The 22,484-nt window shown below is 46.8% G+C and overlaps 1 protein-coding gene across 1 annotated transcript in view; it reads right to left on the bottom strand.

Moving 5' to 3' along the window:
* The window catches only part of LOC119406551 (ATP-binding cassette sub-family C member 4), a 79,961-nt gene that overhangs the window by 16,436 nt on the left and 41,041 nt on the right, over positions 1-22,484 (bottom strand). The window contains exons 16-23 of the mRNA XM_049420133.1: positions 19,291-19,601; positions 14,493-14,819; positions 13,208-13,309; positions 11,078-11,269; positions 8,928-9,086; positions 6,946-7,099; positions 5,511-5,742; positions 1,490-1,700 (exon numbers count right to left, since the gene is read on the bottom strand). Coding sequence (XP_049276090.1) covers positions 1,490-1,700; positions 5,511-5,742; positions 6,946-7,099; positions 8,928-9,086; positions 11,078-11,269; positions 13,208-13,309; positions 14,493-14,819; positions 19,291-19,601 — 1,688 coding nt within the window. The remainder of the gene's footprint in view (positions 1-1,489; positions 1,701-5,510; positions 5,743-6,945; positions 7,100-8,927; positions 9,087-11,077; positions 11,270-13,207; positions 13,310-14,492; positions 14,820-19,290; positions 19,602-22,484) is intronic.

Here is a 22,484-nt window from a genome sequence, read left to right as displayed (position 1 = left end):
GGAGACAGAAGTTCAGGCGAAGGTAGAGGATTGAAGTGATGAAAAAGTCGTTGGACGGGGAATGTCTCGGGAGTCAACGTTTCCACAACAGGACTGGTCATCGTCACTGCTCTGATGAAGAGATGCCCACTTGTTTAAACGCTGGTATTTCCTGCTCAACGATCTTTTATTTACCTCTAATTTAGTTAGTTTTGACATCACATACGTACACACCAGCACAAACTGTGGTCCCCAAAACACATGTATGCCTCAGGGAAGTGAATATATGTCGCATAGTAATGAATTCCAAGAGTACATACTTGTCGAGTTCCTTTGCTGTCCCTGTCATCTGAGCGCCAGGCATTATGGGATCACTTAGTATCCTGTTTATTGCATCGTCTCATGTTCTTTTGTCTAGTGTATATGTAGCTACTCGCCCCTTGATGTACTTTGCCTTTTGCGGGACATCTACGTATCATTAATTGATGAAAAAGAGTAGCACAAAGGAATGGTAACTCAATCACTGAAACAGACTGAATGTGCACAATATCGGTGTTATAACAGCGGACAGCCAACGTTCACCATCTCTTAGCAACACCACAGTGTTGCTAAGAGATGGTGAGCCTACGTTTGTCAATAGTTAGCTAACACTACCAGCAACGTGTTAGCCATAATTTAGCCATCTTTAGCCAAAATTACCCAGCATTCGCTAACACTAACCAAAATTAGCCATTGCTAACCATTGCAGAGAATACGCGAGTAATTACGATTACGGAATTGGGTCAGAGGTATTCCCAGTACACTGTCACAAAATAGAGGTGAAGGAGACCCACGATGAGACCTTCTTCAAAATGAAATGGTGAAATCAGCCGTACTTTCTTGCTTTTCCTGGACGTTACTCTAAAATTGAAGCGACTTAACAGTGGTCCAGAGGCTGACAGAAGCTTGATTCGACAGATTTTTTTTGGAGTATAACTTTTTTCTACGATGAAGTAGTACCGACCAACTCAACGTTTTGTCCTTACAAGAACATCGTTTGACCTGTTCTTCAATATTGCCGTGTAATGCACACCCCTGGTGCACTACGGCACTAAGAGTGGTATTCGATGAAGGACCGCTTAGTGTACTGTCCATATAAGAGCACGCTGATTGGACGCACTTAAAAAAAAAAAACCTCCTTTTTGCGAGTCCTGACATGTCATGTGTATGACTCTCTTTAACGAGACATATGAACTCTCTTTGGCGATCACTATAACCTCGTCGGAGAGTCGTCTGACCCGTAACAGTGTTAACGTGTCTCTTTAAAAAGAGTGGCATACGTGGCAAGTCAGGAACACATACTCTTTTTATTCTTAGGGTGTAGAGCTCCACGGCTGGAGGACCACCACTGAACGTGACCGCTGCTAACCGAGCGCTATCCAATTAGCGCGCTCAAATGAGCAGTCCACTTAGTGGATGCTTTTACATAACGCTCCCTCGAGGGCGTCCCTCGGTGCTACGGCGATTATGCCTGAGGAACACTGTTCAAGATGCGAGCCGCGACGAAGCTGGTACGCGGTCGTGGGACCGAAGCGGCTGGCTCTGCGACGGGAGTGTTGACCCCGTTCGGAGGTATGGCACCAGCGTCCCTGGCGATCTCGTGGAAGAGCGAACCCGGATCCTCCAGCAGATGCCTGGTGGAACCGAACTCGGCTACCTCGCCTGCCGCCATCACCAGGATTCTAGAAAGAAAGTCAAACGAGAAGGAAAGACGTGACTTTAGTATAGCCCTGTTTCGTTGTCAATGTACGAAGAGGTCAGGCGAAAATCATAGAGTTTCCTAAAATTAACTACAAGAGACTCTGGCGCTGCGATCGTTCACCCACCATGGCGATGATGGGAAGTACGTGGATTTGCCTTGTCTTCGTGCTTACGGCTTCGGACGCACTTGTAGCTTTGTTTATTGCTGTGTTTTGGCGTTCGTTTCCGATAAAAGTGTGGACCGTCGTGAACTTCGTGACCAGATTTGAATTGGTGAGCCTAAAAAAGTTAAACTGGTGAAGTGGAATAGCTGACTTTTGCTGAACTTCGTTTTGCGACAAAGCAGATGCAGGCGACGCGCAGCCAAACGGAGCCAAAAGAACGAAGTTCAGACAAATCTGTGTACTACCCATCATTCCCATGCTGGCTGAAGCGCCATCTGTTGCAGCTCTTATAGACACTAGCGCCAGAGTTCCCTCTAGTAAGTACTGTGGGAAACTCTATAGTGAAAATGATACACTTGTTTAAATGGTGAATCGACATCTATATGGGGGAAGAGGATGAAATTGAGAAATAAGATGAGGAAATGCAGGGCTCAGTTAAAAAGGTGTACAACCAAGTGAGTCATGCAGTAAATTAAAGAGGCGAACATATAGGTCCGATATTTGTTAGTCGTAATCATAAAAAGACTACGGCAATAAGCATAGGAACAATTACTTAATCTTAGTTATTTAAAGTAAGAAATAGTAAACAACTTAAACGAAATTAGGCGAAAGAACAGCCACCTATAGGCGGGACATGAGCTTACGTCGTTGAAGTACGCAATTTTTTCCTAGGCATCTTATGCGCACTAGGTGGTGAGAGCTAGTGCCGCAGCTGTGGTACTGAATGGAAGATTCTGAACGGAGCCTGACAGCTTAACGTATTACATCGGTACTTGTTTGTTAATGCCTAGTAATTCATGTAGCATGCCCTACAGCCACGATTCCGCTTGTATAAGGCACCAATGCCTCTAGACGGAGCTCGAATCTCGTTATATAGTTGTTTGTAGCTTCGATATTTGATTGAAGCTGCCAGATGTGATGCTCGCTGAGGTGTCTTCTACAACCGTCGTGACATCCTAACGAGGTAACGAAGCGAGGAAACAGCGCGTGCGATACGGATGAAGTAATAAGAACACCACGTGCTCTGATGAACACAGCTTCTTAATTTGTCCGTGTCCGCTTCTTACTTTGCCCAACGTCGTTCCCCGTTGCACTTCGAAAGTTAGCGACCCCATTCACAGAAACTATACCACGCACCCACCGTGTTAGCATAAAGACTGAGGTTTTGCGCTGTCTAGTTCGAAGACGCGGGCTCCATTCTCGGCCACGGCGGCCGAGCTTCAAGGTGGAGATACGTATGAACGCCTGCGCACATTGTATCACGTTAATCAAATCACGCAATGTAGTCAAATTTGAATCTGGAGTTGCTCACTACGCCGTGCCTCACATTCATACCTGGGCTTTGGAACGTAAAATCATTTTTCTTTTACTTTTACCACAACGATTTATTGAAACGCTGCGAGTGTGGTGGAATATCTACTCAAACTATATGGCCAGAATATTATTCCTTTGTGAAGCTGTCGCAATCTTTTAGCTTTTACCATTTATTAGAACTGTTGCGGGTACTCGTTAGAACAGGTGAAGAGAAATTAAGCTGCCGTATTAAGTTAATTTCTTTTCCGTAACAAAAAAAAAGAAAGAGAAAACTATCACTGTTCACTAACGTGAATAAAGGTTATGGTGACTAAACGAGAATGTGCTCATACGTTAAAGGGGCCCTGCAACACTTTTTGAGCATGGTCAAAAAGCGCTGCCAATCGGTAGTCGAGGCTCCCGAGAACACGCGAGCCAAATATTATAGCGAAGCGAGCGGCCTGGAATTTACAATAAATTCTCAGTCAGCTGAGAATCGCTCCCTCTTCTCTCGACAAATGATGTATTAGTCCGCAATATATGACGCGTTTGTCGGCAGTTCCACCATTGGCTGATGTTATAATCACGATAACACCCCCATTATTACCTTCGTTGTTAATTTTGAGTTCAATAAGTAGATAATATGTATGTTTATATTGTGTTATGCCGTTAAAACACCGAACAAACATTAATATTAGCACTTCCGGTCTCACCGACAGCTCGTCTGCTCGCAGTTGCGTGGTTGCGTTTTCTTCACCATGCGCAGTGCCGAAATCGTGAATATTTCTGTGCTTTTGACCATCGCCGGTTGCCGTTGAGAGTGGCAGCCGTTCGAGTGTTGCCTCGTCAGCTGGTAACTGCATCGTAGGCACGTTCTCACGACCGACCGAGGCAGCGGTGCAGCATTTCTCCGATAACAATGCTGGCGCCGGCTAGTTTAGGATACCTGTGTTCGCTGTATGGCGAGAGTCCCGTTCGCTGTCTGTTCGGTATGTCATCGAGCCGTACCTCGGCGTATCCTCCCCGTAGTCTCAGGTTCCCGAGAAACCGCGACACAGCAACCAAGCAGACTCGCATTTTCACGGTAGCTGCAGACAGCCGGGGGATGGGTCCGCGTCGGCCCGATGCCCCACGATCCTTTCTTCTAGTCTTTAGTTCTTTGTTGTCAGCCCGCACTCGCTGTGCGCCCGCATTCGAAGAGCAAACAGCATCGAAGTACCGCCACTGGGAGAAGGGTGCACGCAGCTTTGCCGTGTTGAATACGATTCAAGCGCGAGCAGTGCGACGAGGCGGTGTATCGGAGAGTGGGTCGAAACCCATCTCAGCTGTCATTCTTTCCAAACGCGCACGCAGGTTTGCATCCATGGTTGGCAGAGCGATGAAAACACTACGGCAGTTCGAGGTGCACACCCAACATTACCAAACCGACTCGCAGTTTTCAAGCACGCGCGATACACGGTGCGATGGGCTCCGCTCGACGACGACCACGCAAACCGACCGGAAGTGGCGCCACAGACCACGTGGTTGCGCCGAGACGCCAGAGTGAAAAAAATGAAGAAAAAAAAAATGCCGCCGGCGTTGACGTAACTCTTCGGCGCCTCCTCGCACCTCGGCCCTCCCTCCCTCCCTCCACGCCCCGCGCAGCTTTCCGCGCACCTCGCGGCGTTGAGTAGAGGGAGAAAGCTGCGGAACGTGATCTCTATAATTTGGTAACACCACTTAGACTTGACGGATTCGAAAAATTTTTGCGGCATATGACTCGTGAAGAGTCATACGTCAATAATGAGACTATCCCAATATAACTAAGAAAGGTGTTGCAGGGCCCCTTTAAGGACGTCGCCCCGGACCTTCTTGAACAAGCTCGTTCTTATGGTGTGGATTTGAACAGCTTCAATTCGCTTCAAGTAAACTGGCTAATAACGATCACCATAGAAAGAAAGAAAGAAAGAAAGAAAGAAAGAAAGAAAGAAAGAAAGAAAGAAAGAAAGAAAGAAAGAAAGAAAGAAAGAAAGAAAGAAAGAAAGAAGAAAGAAAGAAAGAAAGAAAGAAGAAAGAAAGAAAGAAAGAAAAGAAAGAAAGAAAGAAAGAAAGAAAGAAAGAAAGAAAGAAAGAAAGAAAGAAAGAAAGAAAGAAAGAAAGAAAGAAAGAAAGGAAAGGAAAGAAAGAAAAAGCAAACAGAGATTCAAAAGAACGCCACTTTACTACAAGAACAGAGTTAAAGATAAACTGATGTAACACTGCTTCTTATTTGTGTTCAGCTAGGAGCCTATTTGCATCTGTTGCCATTTTTTAACGTCGCTTTCAATAGAGGTGTACAGTTGTTGAACGGCTCACTTGTCGTAGTCGAGCACGGTGTGCACTCGGTGCGCGATGGCGAGCAGCGTGCATCCGGCGAAGCACTGGCGCAGCGTGCTCTGTATGAGCCGGTCCGTGTCGCCGTCCATCTGCGATGTGGCCTCGTCCAGCACCAGCATCTTGGGACGCCGCAGGAGGGCACGTGCGAGGCACACCAGCTGCCGCTGGCCGACACTGCGAAGAGAACACCGTTGCCATTTAAGGGACCGCCCTGTCGTCGTCTCACGTCTCGCGTTGGGGTCACGCAGGTGCCACGTCTGACACACATAAACCGGGCAGGCTACACGTTTGGAACGCCGGCGCTAGCTTTCCCGTGAACGCCAGCGTCGCCGAAGGGTAATTCGTCTGTCGGAGACAACGAAACGCCAGCGTTGGAAATTACACACTGCAGATCTAAGGAAGACAGAAGCGGAGGCGAAATGCCAGCGCCGGAGGTTATACGCACTGCCCTCGGAGCAGTAAACAGCAGGAACCCAGCAGGAAGGAGACCACAGAACAGAAAAGGATATAAAATATCACATAATCACACGAAAAGCGCAGAAAGACACAAGATAAACACAAAGGAAAAACAGGCGAATCAATGCTCCGAGCTTCGTAAAACTTTCACTTCGGGTGGAACAGGCTTAGAATTTTTTGTTACTTTTCAGACCAATTCTTTATTACTCGTGAGTCCGAATACTGGCTGCGCACATAACTACTATTCACTTCTGTTATCATTACAGGATTACATATTGCCAGCATGTAAAACACATTTATTATTCGGATATCACCGTTAGGTGCTAAAAGCAGGACCTCCACTTATGCGGGAGATGCAGCTGTCTGCTCAGATCCCTTGCTGTGAAAAGCGTTTTCTTGGCGCATAAACACGGGTGAAGTTGTAAAATGGCGTCATAAGCTTGCGTGCGGAAGCTGCATCCAAGATGTTTGCGACAACCTGCGGTATTCAGAAAAGACATTTTGGGGACGCTTGTGGTCGTCCTTAACAATACAACGCAGTGTAGACCAAATCGATGCCAGTTTTTTGTGAAAACCTGACAATAATAATGCGTTTAAACCACTTGCCTCTGTATCGGTATGCACCGTACACTATATCGAGAACAACCAGTTTTCACATTTTCTTCCGAGTTATTATTAAAGAAGACTGAAAGCAAGGTACTCCGCTCGGTATTGGGGGTCTGCAGTGTTTAAATTAGCTTAGCCCTAGGTAGTCAAGTCATGAAAGAAGTCGCTCAGTCGCGAACACGTGAGCAGAGAGCCAAGCAAGAGAAACTGTTGTTTTCTCTTGTTTCTGTATCTGCACATCTCTCGCGGTGTTCACAGGGGACCTATACCAACTAGTTCAACTTTCGGTCATTCTAGTCGGGCCACGCTGAGCAGCAGCAAGATTGGCCAGCGCTCACCTGAGGTTGGCAGCCGCCCTCTCCAGCGGCCAGGTCCAGGCCGTGCGGGTTCCTGGACACGAACTCGCTCAGGTGAGACTTCTTGAGCGCGTCCCAGATCTCGGCATCAGTGTGGCTACGCGTGGGGTCCAGATTGTCCCTCAGGCTTCCCGTGACAAGAGTTGGGTCCTGACAACAGGCGCATCGACAGAGCTGTTACGGTTTCGTGCATTGTACGCACAAAAATAGCTCTAAATACCAATAAGAAGACCATACTGCGGTATATTAAGAAAGGAGAATTGACAACCACCCGTTAGTAGCACGAAGCAGCAAGGAAGTCCATGCGGATTTCTCAGAAAGAGTGATTTCGAATTTTTCGGCAAACAAGAAGCTTTCTTGGATTTCCTTGTGACTTCGTGCTACAAAAAGGTGGTTGTCTATGTTCCCTTTCTTAACCCTCCCGCCATCTCGCGGGATTTCGCAGAACCGGTTTGCATTACAGTATACTCAACGCACTTATTAGAACATCAAAAATAAATTAGTCTATCGCGAACACGTGCTCAGCAATAGCGGGAATAATTGGAACGAAAATGATTTCTAAAAAGGTAGTTAAATCTTTTGAAAATTATTGAGAATCGAGGGTTATATCTTGCGAACGCTCATAGTATGCGTATAATTCCAACTGTCCTTGCCCCATTATGTTCCAACATATTCATTGTCCGTGTGATTGGACTTTGCGTCGACACTAATATGTTGGAATGGACCTTTTTGTCAAGATTAGGGTCGCGTTTGACTGGACTTTGCACGTACGTGTCGCGTTAAGTGGCAACTTTAGAGTTGTCTATTATGGGAAGCGTTGCGCATACAGTCCGAGGAACACGCGGTTGTGGTCACGTGACTGATCTTTGTGCTTATGTAATTTTTTTTCCACGTCCGCAGCCTCAATATCTTGAATCTGTCTATCCAACTAGCCCGAATTACCGCCCTTTTGAATTTTTAGTAAAGAGGAGTGGCCGCGGCGCTATATGCGGGCACCATGGTTTCCTAACCAGCATACGAGCGTATACAGGGTGTTTTCAAAAAATGCGTCCGAAAGTCGTAAAAAATAAGGGAAATGCAATATTTACTCGCTGCCTTCATATTTACTGTTTTTCTGTGGCGGTAGACGTATTAGCATGGCTAATATGTCTGTTAGCATGGCTAATATTATGGTAGTAATTAAAGAGTTTAAATTAACTTTTTAAGTTGTGGAGACCGGCGGTTGGGCCAAAATGGGTGAATTGGAGGCCTTCCTGCCAAGAGCCCATTTCCGCTTTGAGATTTCTAAAAATCGCAGGCTGCCAATTTTAGCAGAGTGATCAATTCTGACCAATTTTGCCGGCAAACTTTCTATATCTTCATTCTATAGATAAGTGAAGCAAAAATGGAACTGTGAAAGTAAAAGCGAAAACAGGCAACCACGCCAGAGACAATACGCACACAAAAGCACCCTAAACACGCAAATGTTTTATCTCCTAGCAAAGCTTCATTTTGGGCTAGTTGGTACGGCATTGTAACTGGACGCGCTTATACTCGTCAGATCACTCGTCTTGTCCACTTATTCCGTTACTCGTTCGTGCATTTCGATGAGCGCGTCTACATTACAATTATCTCCTAGGTGTGACCGATCACCAGCCTGACTACGCCCACTGTAGGGCAAAGGCCTCTCCTATGTTTTTTCCAATTAACCCCATCCTGTGCTTGCTGCAGCCACGTGATCCCCACAAACTGCTCAGTGCGGCCGATAGCCGCATTCAAAAGATAAAGCTCACCATCAAACAGAGAAAACAGAAAAGATACTGAAGCACTTGCTAGCGAATTTCGGGATACGCTGGGTTTCTAAGCTGCTGCGTGCAGTCTTGCCTCTGCTTTGCATAAAATCTAGGACAAGACCGAACGCATCAGCACGCGACAAGGTGAGTTTCATCGATCTCGTACACTGAGGGATAAATCTGGTCGGCGCATGCGCGTTACCAACTTGCGGTATGACGGTGATGGCGGAACGCAGTTTCTTGAGCGTCAGCGACGAGATGTCGACGCCGTCGATGAGGATGCGACCTTCGGTGGGCACCAGCACCCGAAGCAGCGCCTGCACCAGCGAAGACTTCCCGGCTCCCGTGCGACCAACCACGCCCACCTGCGATAAAGGATGCGCGTTTACTACAACGGAGATCACGACGTGAATATTGCAGAGGGGATAGAAGAACGGCGAATGCTGTGCGGAAGGAATATCATACGTCCTTACCCACTATACCACTATAATGCTCATGACGGTCGCATTTCGATGCCAGGGGCCCATGTTCTGTGCAATATCAGTGCAGGTTAAAGGGCCCCTAAACAATATCTGAAATAAAAATTATTGAGGTTTTACGTGCCAGAACTGCGATATGATTATGAGAGACGTTGTAGTGGAGGGCATCGGAAATTGCGAAATACGACCACCTGGGGTTCGTTAACGTGCACGTAAATCTAAGCACACTGGCCTCTAACATTTTGTCTCCACCGCGACCTTCGGGTCAGCAGTCAATCACCATAACTACAAGACCACCACGGCGGGTCGTCCTCTGAAAATACAAAGAACGATCGCGTTCTCCTATCCTGGCTTTTCCCCTTCCTGTGACACAATTCGAGGCACCAGCGGTCTGTCCACGTGACGTCATGAGGGTGCAAGCTCTCGATTGGTCCACACACCTGAGATATCAGTTGTGAATTGTCTCCTACTCTGCTTTTCCATGCTGTCGCACGTCCGTTTTGCCATGTCTCGCGTGACTCGTGCGCATTGGTCGGCAAACTCACTCACGAGCCGACTCACTGAGACTCACTCAGACTCAGATCGAGCCATGGGTCTGAGTCTGAGTGAGCTCGGGTGAGTAATATTTTGGCGAGGTTGAGTCCGAGTGAGTTCGGTTCAGACAAATTTTAGTGAGTCTGAGTCCGAGCGAGTCCGGTTGAGGAAAGTTTTGGTGAGTCTGAGTCCGAGTGAGCTCTAAAGGCAAAATATGCTTCATGAGTGAGTCTGAGTGAGCTCCACACTTTTTGCCGACCTATGCTCGTGCGTGACCAACAGATTTCACTTCGTTTTGCGCGTTTTCGACTGCGCAAGCGGAAGTAGCCGCGTGTAGCCGAAAAAAGGCGAAATATTGACAGGCTCAACGCTTAGTGCGGACATTGTCGACGTGTTTTATGAAGAAATAAGTGGCGAGTAGGAGATATCGCCTATGAGAATGGTAGAAAAGGAGAGAAAGAAATCACTCTGTCGTCGTAGAACTCGGTCTAGCTTAGGTGTTCTTTAATCAAAGTTTCCGGAACCCTCTGCTACGGCGTGCCTCGTAATCATATCGTGGTCGTGGCCCGTAAAACCCCGAATATTATTATTATAACATTCATGACGCTAGTGCTTATGATGTTGGGAAAGCGGGAAACCCTTACCCTCTACATTCTAGAAAATGAGCGCACTGAACTCAACGGAAGCACCCAAGCAACGAGAAAATTTGCATCCTGTTCATACGTAGATTTATATCGTGATTGCACTAATTACCTAGACATTAAGAAGCCCGGTAAACAGAAAGATTCAGCATGTAACCTAAAAGGACCAACCTGTTCATTTTATTTTAATGTTAGTTCTGCTGTCCTTACAGCGCTTTTCGTCTTACCATGATCACCTTTTGCTGGTAGCAATAGTGTTCATTTTCCGGTATTTTGTAACTGCGCATTTTGAGAAAAAAAATTTATGCACGCATCGGCAAGCAAGCACATATACACGCACATGCATCTGCGAGAGATTTTTAAAAAATGTTGATGTGTCAGATAGCCACCAAGCAGCTGCGACTCTAAAAATCATTAACCGCTGTGATTGTCAGGGCGATAAGATTTCTAGACGCCGGACGAAAATGAAGCCAGGACGGCAGTAAATATTTTTTTCCTTTTTCTCTTTTTTCATTCTTTATTTTTAAATCAATGTATCACACAATTCATGACCTGTTACTTATGAATGGTGTTCTTATGTTTGCTAGTTAAGTGATTCGAAATAATTGGGGTTAATACGTGAACAAGGGTGATACAACCAACTCTTGCTCGTGTTCTTCGTGACATCCGTGTCTGGCTTCGCGATGTGACAATCATGCTCACCTTTTCACTGCCTTCGATGACGAAGTTGACCCTGATGAGGACATTGGGCAGCACGCCCGGTCGGTAAGACGCAGTGTAGCGCTGAAACTCGATCCTGCCTCTGGTTGGCCACACTTCGTCGAGGAGAATCGTGTTGCTGCAGCGGCGCCGAAATTGAAGCGAGGGCCTCTTTCTCGGCTCTGGGTCGTTCTCCTACAAACACAGTTAAACCCCGAAGTATGGAATTTCAGTATAACGAAATTCTCGACATAACGACCCATTTCACCTTTTACAAGTTCATGTCCATAGAATACCATGTATTTTGAACCTCGTTATAAAAAGCGTGTCGCTTATCCGTGATCTCAATATAACGAAGTTACAGTGTCGTGCCAGAGGAGGACAGAAACGATAAATTGAGACCTCTGCTGGAGCCAGTGGTCATCTGGTTGAGTTACACGAGGCTTTTTCGAACACTTATCCTCCTGAATTACCACAGTGCGTTGGACCAGCATTTTTTTTTTTTCGTGTTCACGCTTGACGTTCGGCTGCTGTGTACAGGACTACTTCGCCGGCGCAGCATCAAGCCGCGGTCGCTCGATCTCAGGTTCAAGGATATTCTTTTTTTCGAGTTATTGAAATTAGTTTTTTGTACTGCCGTATTAGTCAAACATTCTTCCAGCACTTCACGTGCAAATAAGAAGCCTTTGGCGAAAACGCGTCGCTTTAAAGGTCGTGTTTCAGTTTAAAGAAACTTCGATATAACGAAGTAATTTGTCGATTTTCCTAAATTTTTTTATATCGCAATTTACCTGTATCCACATAAAAAAGGGAGAAAGTATTAAACAAGAATTGATTAGCAAATAAGCATTCGGAATATCATGCAACTGTCACCGCGCGAATGAAGGTTCGACGAAAGGAATAATCATTTTATGTATATTGCAATTTTTAAACTGCTCCTCTGCGGATTACTTATTGTACTCAGCAAATGTCCGAAATATGTAATCAATTCACTGTTCTAAAGGCTGACGTAATATTTTTTTCTGGTTCGTCAAGTTATTTACCTTGTCCAAAGGTTCTATGAAATTTCGTCAAGTGATGTATGAGCTGAAAATAATTGCGGTACCAAAAAGAAGTACCAAGAAGATTCGGCGTTTCCGAATCGTTTACGGGTTTTCGGTTCAGTAGCTTCCCATTCTTTGTTCAATGAGCCCACAATGACTTCAGTGAGTCCGCATCGGTCAGCGAATAAGAAATCTTCCCGCGGTACTGAAACGTCGAACCTTCTTCAGACTTTGTAAACGATCTATTCACTTCACTTAGCGTGGAAAATAATTCATCAGCAAAGAATGCGCCGTACTGTATGATCCCATAACGGCCTTTCTCTTATGAGGCGTTCTTAGCATTTCTGACGCATTTCTCCTAACTTTAGCGCTGCTTTGCAAGCAGATTTTCGCAGCTTACGCATTGTTGTTTGTTAATGTACGCGAGTTATGCGAACTTTTTGCTGCTGCATATGCTTATGCGCGAGTAATGCCCGGGTTATTTTGCTACCACAAACTTTGTTTTCCTTTTTTTTTCTGTGACTGTTCTTAGCATTGCTTTCCTATTTGGTACTATTTGTAACACTGTTTTACAAGCGCGTTATTACTGTAAATATTTCTGGCCCTCATGGGTCAATTTTCTTTTCGTCATTTCTTCTGTGACGCCCCCTTTAGTTAATAGGGCCTGTAGGATACTTGAAATCAATCAATAAAAACAAATATATGACAATACACTGGCTTTATTATGCGATGCCCATGCTTGGAATACATACAAGGAAAATATGAGAAAGACGCTTTTTTAGAATGCCCTACGACATATATGAGGCCCTATCAGGCCCGCAGCGCCAGGAACTTTTTACGGGGGGGGGGGGGTAGGGGGCTACTTGTTGAAAACCTGGACTATTGAGAAAAACACCTATTTTCATTATTTATTTTTGGTAAAAACACCTACTTCACCAAAATTTCGGGGGGGGGGGGGCTAGGGGCCCGCCCCCCTGGCTACGGGCCTGGGTCCTATGAATATCTGTGAAAGATCTGTGAAAGCACCGGTATGTACATATCTCGATGCTCGATACGGGGCGTACAGTTTTTTAAGAAAGAAAGTAGCGACCTCTTGCGGCAGTTCCGTGTACTCCAGAGTCCTCTGGAATTGCACCAGCAGCTGCAGGACGGCGAACAATGACAGCGTGATGGACATCATCAGGATCGGTATCTGCGATTGAAGGACTAGGTATTCTATTTAGTTGTAACTAATCGTCCTCCATCATAGATGGCTAGTCACGTTCGCGTGAGTATGTAGGTTTCTGCGTTCAGGAGCCACTCCGATTTTATTAACCGGCACGCGTATTGAATCGGCGTCCGTGGAAAGCCATAGAGTGTTAGCATAGAATTCCATTGCGCACTTAACCTGTAAGATAGTAAATTTAGTGCTGATGTACGTACATCGCCTCTAATATGCGCTTGTACAGTAATTAAAACTTGTTACACACGGTGCCAGTACTAAACTACAAGTTGCTCATGGGTAAATAGCTCACAGTAAGTAAAAATTGGTCCCTCTAATTGTCGCGTAATTGAGAGGCCGCTTTGCATTGCGATGTGTATAACCAGTGGAGCCGAAGCTTGATTTTTTTTTCTCGAACATTCCTCGCTTATAATACATAATAGTCATCATGAGATGAAATATGCTTGAACAGGGGGTAGTCACTGACGCGAACATTTCGAAGGTGGTCTTGTCTGCCTTGAAGACAAGTCCACTTGTCGAAACGTTGACTCCAGCGACATTCACCATTCAAAGATTTCTAATCTCTTCGAGACTCGATTTTCCTCCTTAACTTCGGTCTTGCATCTGGTACTCGGTCAGTCATCTCGCTTGTATGCATAAATTTTTCGTCTCGACGTCTCGCCTTCTCCGGTTTCTCGCAGTGGTCGATACATCGTAGCGTAGCAGTGCCACCACATTACATCGAGTCAAGCGCCATCGTGTGAGCCCGTTCCGACAGCTGCACTATATCCAGATATTGTCTTCATTTTTTTCCCATTTTGTCTACATACGGACGAGCCAGACAAAATTTCGCCCCGGCAACGCAAGAGTTCTCCCCTGAGCTTGAAGTAAACAGCTTCACAGTGATTAATGCTTACATATCTCTATGCCTTCCTTGGTTGTACTGCCTGTTCGCTTTGTTTGGTTGATTCAAGCATGATGGCAGCGTGTAGGTGCCGTAAAGTTTACCGGGCTGTCTCTATCTCCGACTCTGTCTCTCTCTTTCTTTCGGCATTACTAAAATGGCTAGGGAGGTGGGCGTCGACATCGGAGCAGCAGTACAGCATTAGTGCGAAAACTACCTACACTTTACTGCATCAGCGACTTCCGAGTGCTAGCGAGCGTGCATATCTACCGACAGCGCCGAGCTGAGGGCCAGTCCGACGTCGGAGCTGCCGGAGCCGTCGCTGGCGGCGAGCGTGAATCCCAGGGTGGCCAGCACCACGCCGAGTCCCGCCAACGCGGCCAGACAGCGGGTGACCCGGTACGAGGCGAGGTACGCGCCGAACGCCCGGGCCTCGGCGTCCAGCAGGCGGCTGTAGAGTCGGCAGAAGCGGCCCACGGCGCCGAAGCTGCGCACCGTGGTCAGCGTGTCCCGGGTCTCGACCACGTGCTGCATGGCTCGGGCCACAAGCGCCGCCTCCGTGTACAGCACCAGAGACGCTGCGCGGACGCTGTACACCTGCCGGAAGTAAGAAGGCGAACAGTGCACTGGGCAGCATACACACGCATGCTCTTGTCCCCTCAATTCATCGCTTTTACTGGTAGACATCGTAGGTACAGAGCAAAAAATTTGACTTTTTCATGACGTTGAAGAAGGCAACAGTCCTTGTGTTCAAGACGAATCTCTTTATTCGTGTGAGCTTGTGTCCAGGAAATGAAAAGTTAGGGTACAAGCAGAACACGCTGTACAATGATAGTGACAAGCACTGTCGTCGGCCGTCGAGTAATCTAGTCATCGCTGGAACGCGTACGTCTTCTATACATCAGTCACCGAACCTTCCAGCGTTATCGCTAGCGCTCGCGTAGCTCTCGAATAAACTTCACTATTCGCGTCCTGCGCTCAATCTTAACAGAATGATTTCAAACAATCGCGAAGCTTCTCAAACATTGCGGCGCGGTCAGCTCCGAGCGTTGCCAACAGTATTTGTGGGTGGAACCCGAATACATAAAAATAAAGCAGTAAATGCTCGTGGGAATATGAAGGAAAAAATACAGATAGAAAAGAGAGCATTCCTTTCCCTTCCTGCCTCTATTTTCCTTCCTGCAGTTTCGTGCGCTGTAGCTGAGATACTTAGCATGAACCAACCCACCTAAATCAAGCTTTTGCTGCTTTTGTTGAAAGAGAGAAAGAGAGAGACGCAAATGAGGAAAAGGGGAGAGGTTAACAAAGAACAGAAACTTCAAGTTCGATACGCTACACTTGAAAAAAGGTGCAAATAAAAGGCTGACGCCCTGTTCCTGCGCATCTGATTGGCTCAGAGCTTTGCGACTGCAGTCGCGCGACTGAAAAATCGAGCAGCGAGCGACTGAGCCAAAGCCGTCGCTTTGCGACGAAAACGGCCATTTGCGACCGTTTGCGACTAACTTAGTCGCGCGACCGTTGCTAGCCGCCGGTGTGAACGTGCCTTGAGAGCAAAGGGGAACCAAATAGCAGGCGCACCTGTTTTCAGGATGTCTATTTGTCACCGTGGTGATGTCACTGCGGAACATTATGCTCGACTATTCATGCAAAGTGGTAACTGTAGGCACTTACAGATTAGCCATATTCGTGTAATGTAGTCATGTCTATGTTGTGTGTTGTGTTTGTACATAGAATATATCTGTGTAAGAAGGGTGCAGTTGAGTCTGCGAGCCATGAATCCAAACACAAGCACTAGATATAGGTCCTTGAAATCGATCCCTTTTGACAGCTGGGGGATCAAAATTAGAATGTGAATCGATTTTTTAACAGGTTTCGGAGCACGCAAGCGGTGTGAACGTTCCTCGCTTTTAAAGAAAATGCCTAGAGGTTGTTTTTTCCTTTAGTAAACGTCTTTATGTGGAAAAGCCAGCTTTTCAGTAGGCCACGAAAGTGGCACATCTCGTACTGGAGGGAAGAATGGCAGACGGGGCGTGTTGGTTCAGCACAATTTGAAGTGTAAGGCGCGACGGCGAGGGTGTGTCTGTGTATGACTCTCCCTTTTGCCGTTGTCGTCGTCGCGCCTTACACTTCGAACTTGTACAGGAGATGCGTGCGGGACCGTATAACTGATTACTTTTCATATGAAGAAAATGTTGAAAGCAAAGTGCTGTAGAACGTAGATGGAGAATGGCTGCTTTGCGGGTTGCAATGGTGATAAATACTTGCTAAAAGTGCCTTACTACGTTCTATTCTGTCCACTTCACGTAGACTATACCATAGAGTTTCCTACAGCACTTACTAGAGGGAACTCTGGCGCTAGTGTCTATGGGAGCTGCAACGCATGGCGCTTCAGCCAGCATGGGAATGATGGGTAGTACACGGATTTGTCTAAACTTCGTTCTTTCGGCTCCGTTTGGCTCCGCGTCGCCTGCATCCGCTTTGTCGCAAAACTAAGTTCAACAAAAGTCAGCAGTTCCACTTCACTACTTTAACCCTTTTAGGCTCACCAATTCAAATCTGGTCCCGAAGTTCACAACGATCCATTCTTTTATTCGAAAGAAAACCAAAAACACAACAATAAACAAAGCCACAAGTGCGTTTGAAGCCAGCAAGCACGAACACTAGGCAAATCCGTGTACTACCCATCATTCCCGTGGTGGCTGAAGGATCGCAGCGCCAGAGTACCCTCTAGTTAATTTTAGGAAACTCTATGGACTATACCATGAAACCTCGGCATAACGGGTACGGATATGACCAAGCAAATGAACGATAGTTTTGTCATTAAAACGGCGTTACAATTGTAGGTTTATAATGTCCGGATATAAAAAATCCATATTATTGTAAGATGAAGTTGGCCATAACGAGGCTTGACAATGGCGGTTGTATCCGCTTGCTCTGCAATCCAAACCGCTGTCTCCGTGCACCCACATCGTTACGCTTGACATGCGTCGTTCCGTCTCTGAATGCGCAGTCCTTGGCTTCCTCTCTGGTTTCGTTGTGTTAGGCTTCCGAGTCTCGGACCCGTATAATATCATTGATGGGTTATTGCTAGTACAGTTGAACCTCGCTATAACGAACACCGATATAGCGAATTATCGGTTAAAGTGAACTAAGTACGAACTTCGGTTGCTCATGCTTCGTTTCAGTGACATTTATTATTTTCATAACGAAACCGAAAACGGGAGAGCTGCCGGGATATCGGCTGTAACGAAAAAACATTTGGTTCGCGCGAGCCTCAACATTCCAAAGGTAGCATAAAAAGCGAAATGAATATTGAAAGACGATGCGCAACCACATCTATTTTCTGAAAGCAGGCCTATTTTTTTTCAAATGAACTTCGTTCTCTTGTAATTAAACCTTCTCATGTTTCGGTTTATTTAGTTTGAAGTACCACATTGAGACACATGAGGATTACCTCGCTTATAGTGGGTTTGAAAACTAGAATAATGCGTTGTAAATTCGAAGCATTTCTTAGCGAACCCTAGGCACTTTGAGCATTTCTATCTACGTATCTGTCTATCTGTAGCCGGCTACGTCTGGATGCTCTCGTGATCCCCTCATTAACTTGCTGTAGACGAAAATTGGCATGGGAGGGCAAAAGGATTTGACGAATATGACTGTCTGGTCATTCCATAAATAATGTGAAAATCCTGTCGCGTAAATCGTCGAACCCTTTCCTACAGACACGTGTGGCGCATACCCGTTTACCACGGGCCACGGTGTACGGGTATGCGCCACAGGTGATTGACAGTTTATATCTACCCAGGAATGGCGAGACCAGACATTTGCAATTTAAATTCCAGAGCGTTAAAGAAAACCGACATTGGCAGCGTCGACCCGACGAACGCAAATAATAAAAATTAGCATCCAAGCAGGAATCGAACCCAAGTGTTCTGCGTGGCGATCAGGTATTCTACCACAGAGCCACGCCAGGCCTAGAAAGTAGTTTGGAAAAACAGCCTATGCAGGCGTAATGTCGGTGCAGCGTCAATTGTGGTTGTGGTGCTGGCTATCTAATTTTACAAGAAGGCAATAAACACTACATATGTATTCCTGCGACACAGGCGTCATGTCAGGTTAACGTCTGTCGTTTCCAGTGTTGGCTCCGCTTTTATAGAGCAGTCAAATAAACATTACATTTGTATTCCTATGATTCAGCAAGATAAATTTAAGCGTCGCTCTACCCCGGATGAATTCGCTAACGAAAGCTACGTGTGATATTAACATCATCGCACCGTAAAGTGTACTTCATTTCGATAAAACGGACGTATGTGCTCTAACGTGAGTGCTGACGTTACATCAGACCATAATTTTTACCCTTTAAACGCCAGCGTTGTCGACCTGCCAGGTAAGCCCACGATATCAACACAACTGCTACAGTTACAAAACCACGTCGATCCAACTCGTAACGCTTGGCTCAAAGCCCCCAAAAAAAGCAGCATAGAACTACTCGTTGACTGTTTCGCATGATACCGATTCCCACTAGCCGTGGAATCTGCCGAACTTTTTTTTTGTATCCATGATTCTTGCGCGATACAGATTGGCGATTTGTTAGAGCCAATTTCTATCCCTAGCATTACAACGAATATTGAATAGAACAAATTAACTCATGGTCCTAATCCTACCTCGTTATAACCAAGCTCGACTTTATTAGCTATGTGAAATAGAGGGAAATTGACAACCACCCGTTCGTGGCACGAAGACACAAGGAACTCCATACGGATATCTCAGAAAGTAAGCTTCTTATTGCCGAAAAATTCGTCCTGATCAGGGGATCGAACGCGGGATCAACGCCATTCCGAGTCGGTCGCTCTACCAATTGAGCTAACCAGGAAGCTAGCAGTTGTCAGCGCGAGCGCGAATTAATCGGCAACTTGAAGCACATGAACACATATTATTTCAAATCAATTCCCTCTCCCCACTCTTCTCTTTCCCTCTGTTAACCCTTCCGCCACCTTGCGGGATTCCGCTGAACTGATTTGCAATAACATAGCTATGTGAATACGAGCTCGGCGTGAGATTCGCTCACCAGGGCCACGAGCGTTGCGAGCGCGCCGACTGCGCCGACGAGCACGACGACCGAGGCCTGGCTGGCGACCACGCAGAGCTTGCCCATGGCCACGAGCACGTTCTGTACGCACTGCTTGCCGCTAAGGAAGAGCCTCAGGTCGACGGCGTAGAGATCGAGCGAGAAGCGGGTCACGATGCGGCCCCGAGGGGTGGCGTCGAAGAAGGACGTAGGGCTGGACAGCAGCCGGCTCAGCATGTTCGCGTGTAGCCGGTGCGAGAGCCGCTGGTTGCCCCACGCCATCGCCACGACGCCCAGGCAGCGAAACATCACTGCGAATGCGTTACAACCATTGAATGTGTAGCACTTGTGCTGGTCGTGCCCTTTTTTCACGTCCCTAAAACACAGGTAAAAAAAAAATAAAGATGGAATAACAGCGAGATCATTGGCAGGGATGACCGAGCCATATAAAAAGTCATTCACGAACAAAATACTTCGTAGTCGAAGAAGGAAGGAATGCCCCGTTGGCTACCCTACGCTGTTGGAATGGGAAAGGGAAGTAGAAAGACAAGAGATGAAAGAGGAGGGAAAGGAAAGAAGGAAATTATTAATAAATGATCTGACGCATATGCGGCGGCGGCACTGCACAATAGTCAAAGGCGTTCACATAGGCCCGTAGTCCTTAAAGGGGCCCTGCAACAGTTTTTCAGCATGGTCAGAAAACGCTGCCGGTCGGTAGTTGAGGCTCCTGGGAACACGCGAGCCAAACATAATAACGCAGCACGCGGCCTAGAATTTACAGTCATTCTCAAAATGAGCTAGAAATCGTTCCCTCTTTTGCCGATAAATAATGCCATATATACACAAATGACCGCGCCATATACCCAATTTCACGGCCATTGGCTGACTTGAGCGTCGTGTGCTGCGTAGTTACTGCGGTCGCCGTGGGAGGCGGCCACGCGCCCGCGTGGTCGCTCGCGATCACACTGAAAGTAAGCCGCGCGTTCCAAGAAAAAAAAAGTGTTCAAGGTCATGACGCGCGCGTGACGTAACTTCCTTCTCCATGCCATTCCCTTCATAGGCATGCGCAGGGTTCCCCTTCAGGGGGAGGGGGGGGGCGACTGCAGGCGAAGGTTCATCGTAGCGGCCCCCCCTCCCTATTAAGTCAATGTATGGGGCAAACTTTGCGCCCCGTCTTCTCCCCCCCCCCCCCCCCCGCGCACGCCTATGCATCCCTCCCTGCTTACCTTCCAGCGCGTTCATCGGGATGAGAGAGAAGAGAGAAAGCAGTTACAGCGTGCGACAAATCTCCGTAAATCCACTCGTACTTGACGGATTCTGAAAATTTTTTGCGGGTTGTCGATTCGTGAGGCAATAAACTCCTTTAATGGAGTCATTCGATGGTTACTTGGAAAAGTGTTGCAGGGCCCCTTTAAAAAGCACAAAAGTGCTTCAGTCGAAAACACCCCCAGAACTTGGTGCACCACCGGTATTTGAACGCAAGCACGGGCCTGATTATATGATGTTCGGAGCTGGAAATTGTAACCACTGCGCTATCTTTCGTTTCTGGCACGTAACAATTCGTGCGGATGTTTGAGCCACCGTCACACACCCCATGTGTGGTGGCGTCTGTGCGTATACTATCCAATCCACTATTAAATGGAGCACGCCGTTCGGTTTCTGCAATTGATTATCGCTTGCATATGAATAATTTAATTTTTTTTTTGGGGGGGGGGCCGAGGGGGCATAACACATAAAGGGTTTCACCGCGAGGTAAGGCAAAAGGAGTACTTAAATCTCCTTTCTAGGCCTTACCTCGCTGGGGCAGCAGAGATAGCGGATTGGAAAGTTACAATTTAACTAGAACATAATCACTATTTGGTAGAAGGACCCAAAGTTACTAATCCCATTCAAGTTACGGCGAGACGCGTGGCTGCCACCGGAGGTGGCGGGACGTATAGACGTCCTGAAATCCTGGGATTATGTCCAGTACGCAAAGTGATAGACTGCAGCAGAGGTAGTAAAGATTAACTCAAGTAGAGGCTAGACACCTACCTGTCACCGCTGCGTTTCAGTGGGAATGCGATTGAAAATCATCATCACTATTGACGGTGGTCCGCCACAAGGACATGCTGCTGTCGCGGAAAATAAGTTTGAAGCCCGAGAGACTGCTTAACCCCTCGCTCCGCAGCGCGCCGCGTTAGACAACCCGCCACGAAGCATAAGTCGTCCAACCGCGTTGATCATCGTAATAAGGCAGGATACGCGTCATGCCACACTAAGTCTTTCTTTCAGTCATTATTCCCGTACATCCAGGATTGGAACCACCTTCCCTCAAGCTCGCAACCATCATGACTGCAAACTTTCCCACGAAACATTAGATAACATGTTAACCAAGGAGAATTTGTTACCTGTACTCACTGCTCCGTTTGTTTATTTTTATTTTTTCTTTGAAATAACTACTATTCTCGTATACCTGGAGAAATGTTCTGTTACTGTATCATTGCACTGTTTTATTCTGTATTTTCATGTATTGTATCCACTCCCTCTTCAAGCCATTTGGCCCTGAGGGTATAATAAATAATAATAAAATAACACACTAATGGCGAGCCTATTTATATGCCCATTTACCGCAGGCGGTACGCAGCGCTCGGAGGTGCTTCAGGTGTTCACTATCACCCGCGAGATGGCGCGAAGGGCGCGCTTTAAAGTTCGTCGCCCCGCTCGTGTTTGACGAATTGGTACGTAAGCGCCCCCCTCATACTGTAGTGTGACCTTTAGTTTGACAATCGGGGCATGGTCACCCGTGCTCACGGCTTATCTTGTGAGGGGGGGGGGGGGTTGTACGTCTTGCGCTTTCACCGCAAAGTTTGCGCTGAAGCAAGAGACTGCACGAAGGTCGCTTCGCTCGCTGCAGCGACCGCGTTTGCGAAGGAGTGAGCTGCTGCTATCAAAAGAGCCAAAGTAGGGGCTAGTTGGTCAGTGAAGAGTCGGCACTTTGCAGTCGGCAAAAGGAAGTCGGCACAAAAAGTAACAACTGTGACGTTGTTAGTTCGCGCTCGTCCTGTGTGTGTTATTTTGGCGTTTCTTTGTGCTTAAGCAGCGCGCTGCAAGTATCGAGCTGTTTGCCATTCTTCGTGTAGCATTCCAGTTTGTCGCTATCGCATCCATTTCTTCGCCTTGCGACAAAACTTTCACTTCTTTTTTAGCGTAAA

Source organism: Rhipicephalus sanguineus, chromosome 10, assembly GCF_013339695.2.
Source record: "Rhipicephalus sanguineus isolate Rsan-2018 chromosome 10, BIME_Rsan_1.4, whole genome shotgun sequence".
Classification (NCBI taxonomy): domain Eukaryota; kingdom Metazoa; phylum Arthropoda; class Arachnida; order Ixodida; family Ixodidae; genus Rhipicephalus; species Rhipicephalus sanguineus.
Note: the sequence above shows the minus strand (reverse complement) of the source record. Positions and strands in the feature narration are given on the sequence as shown.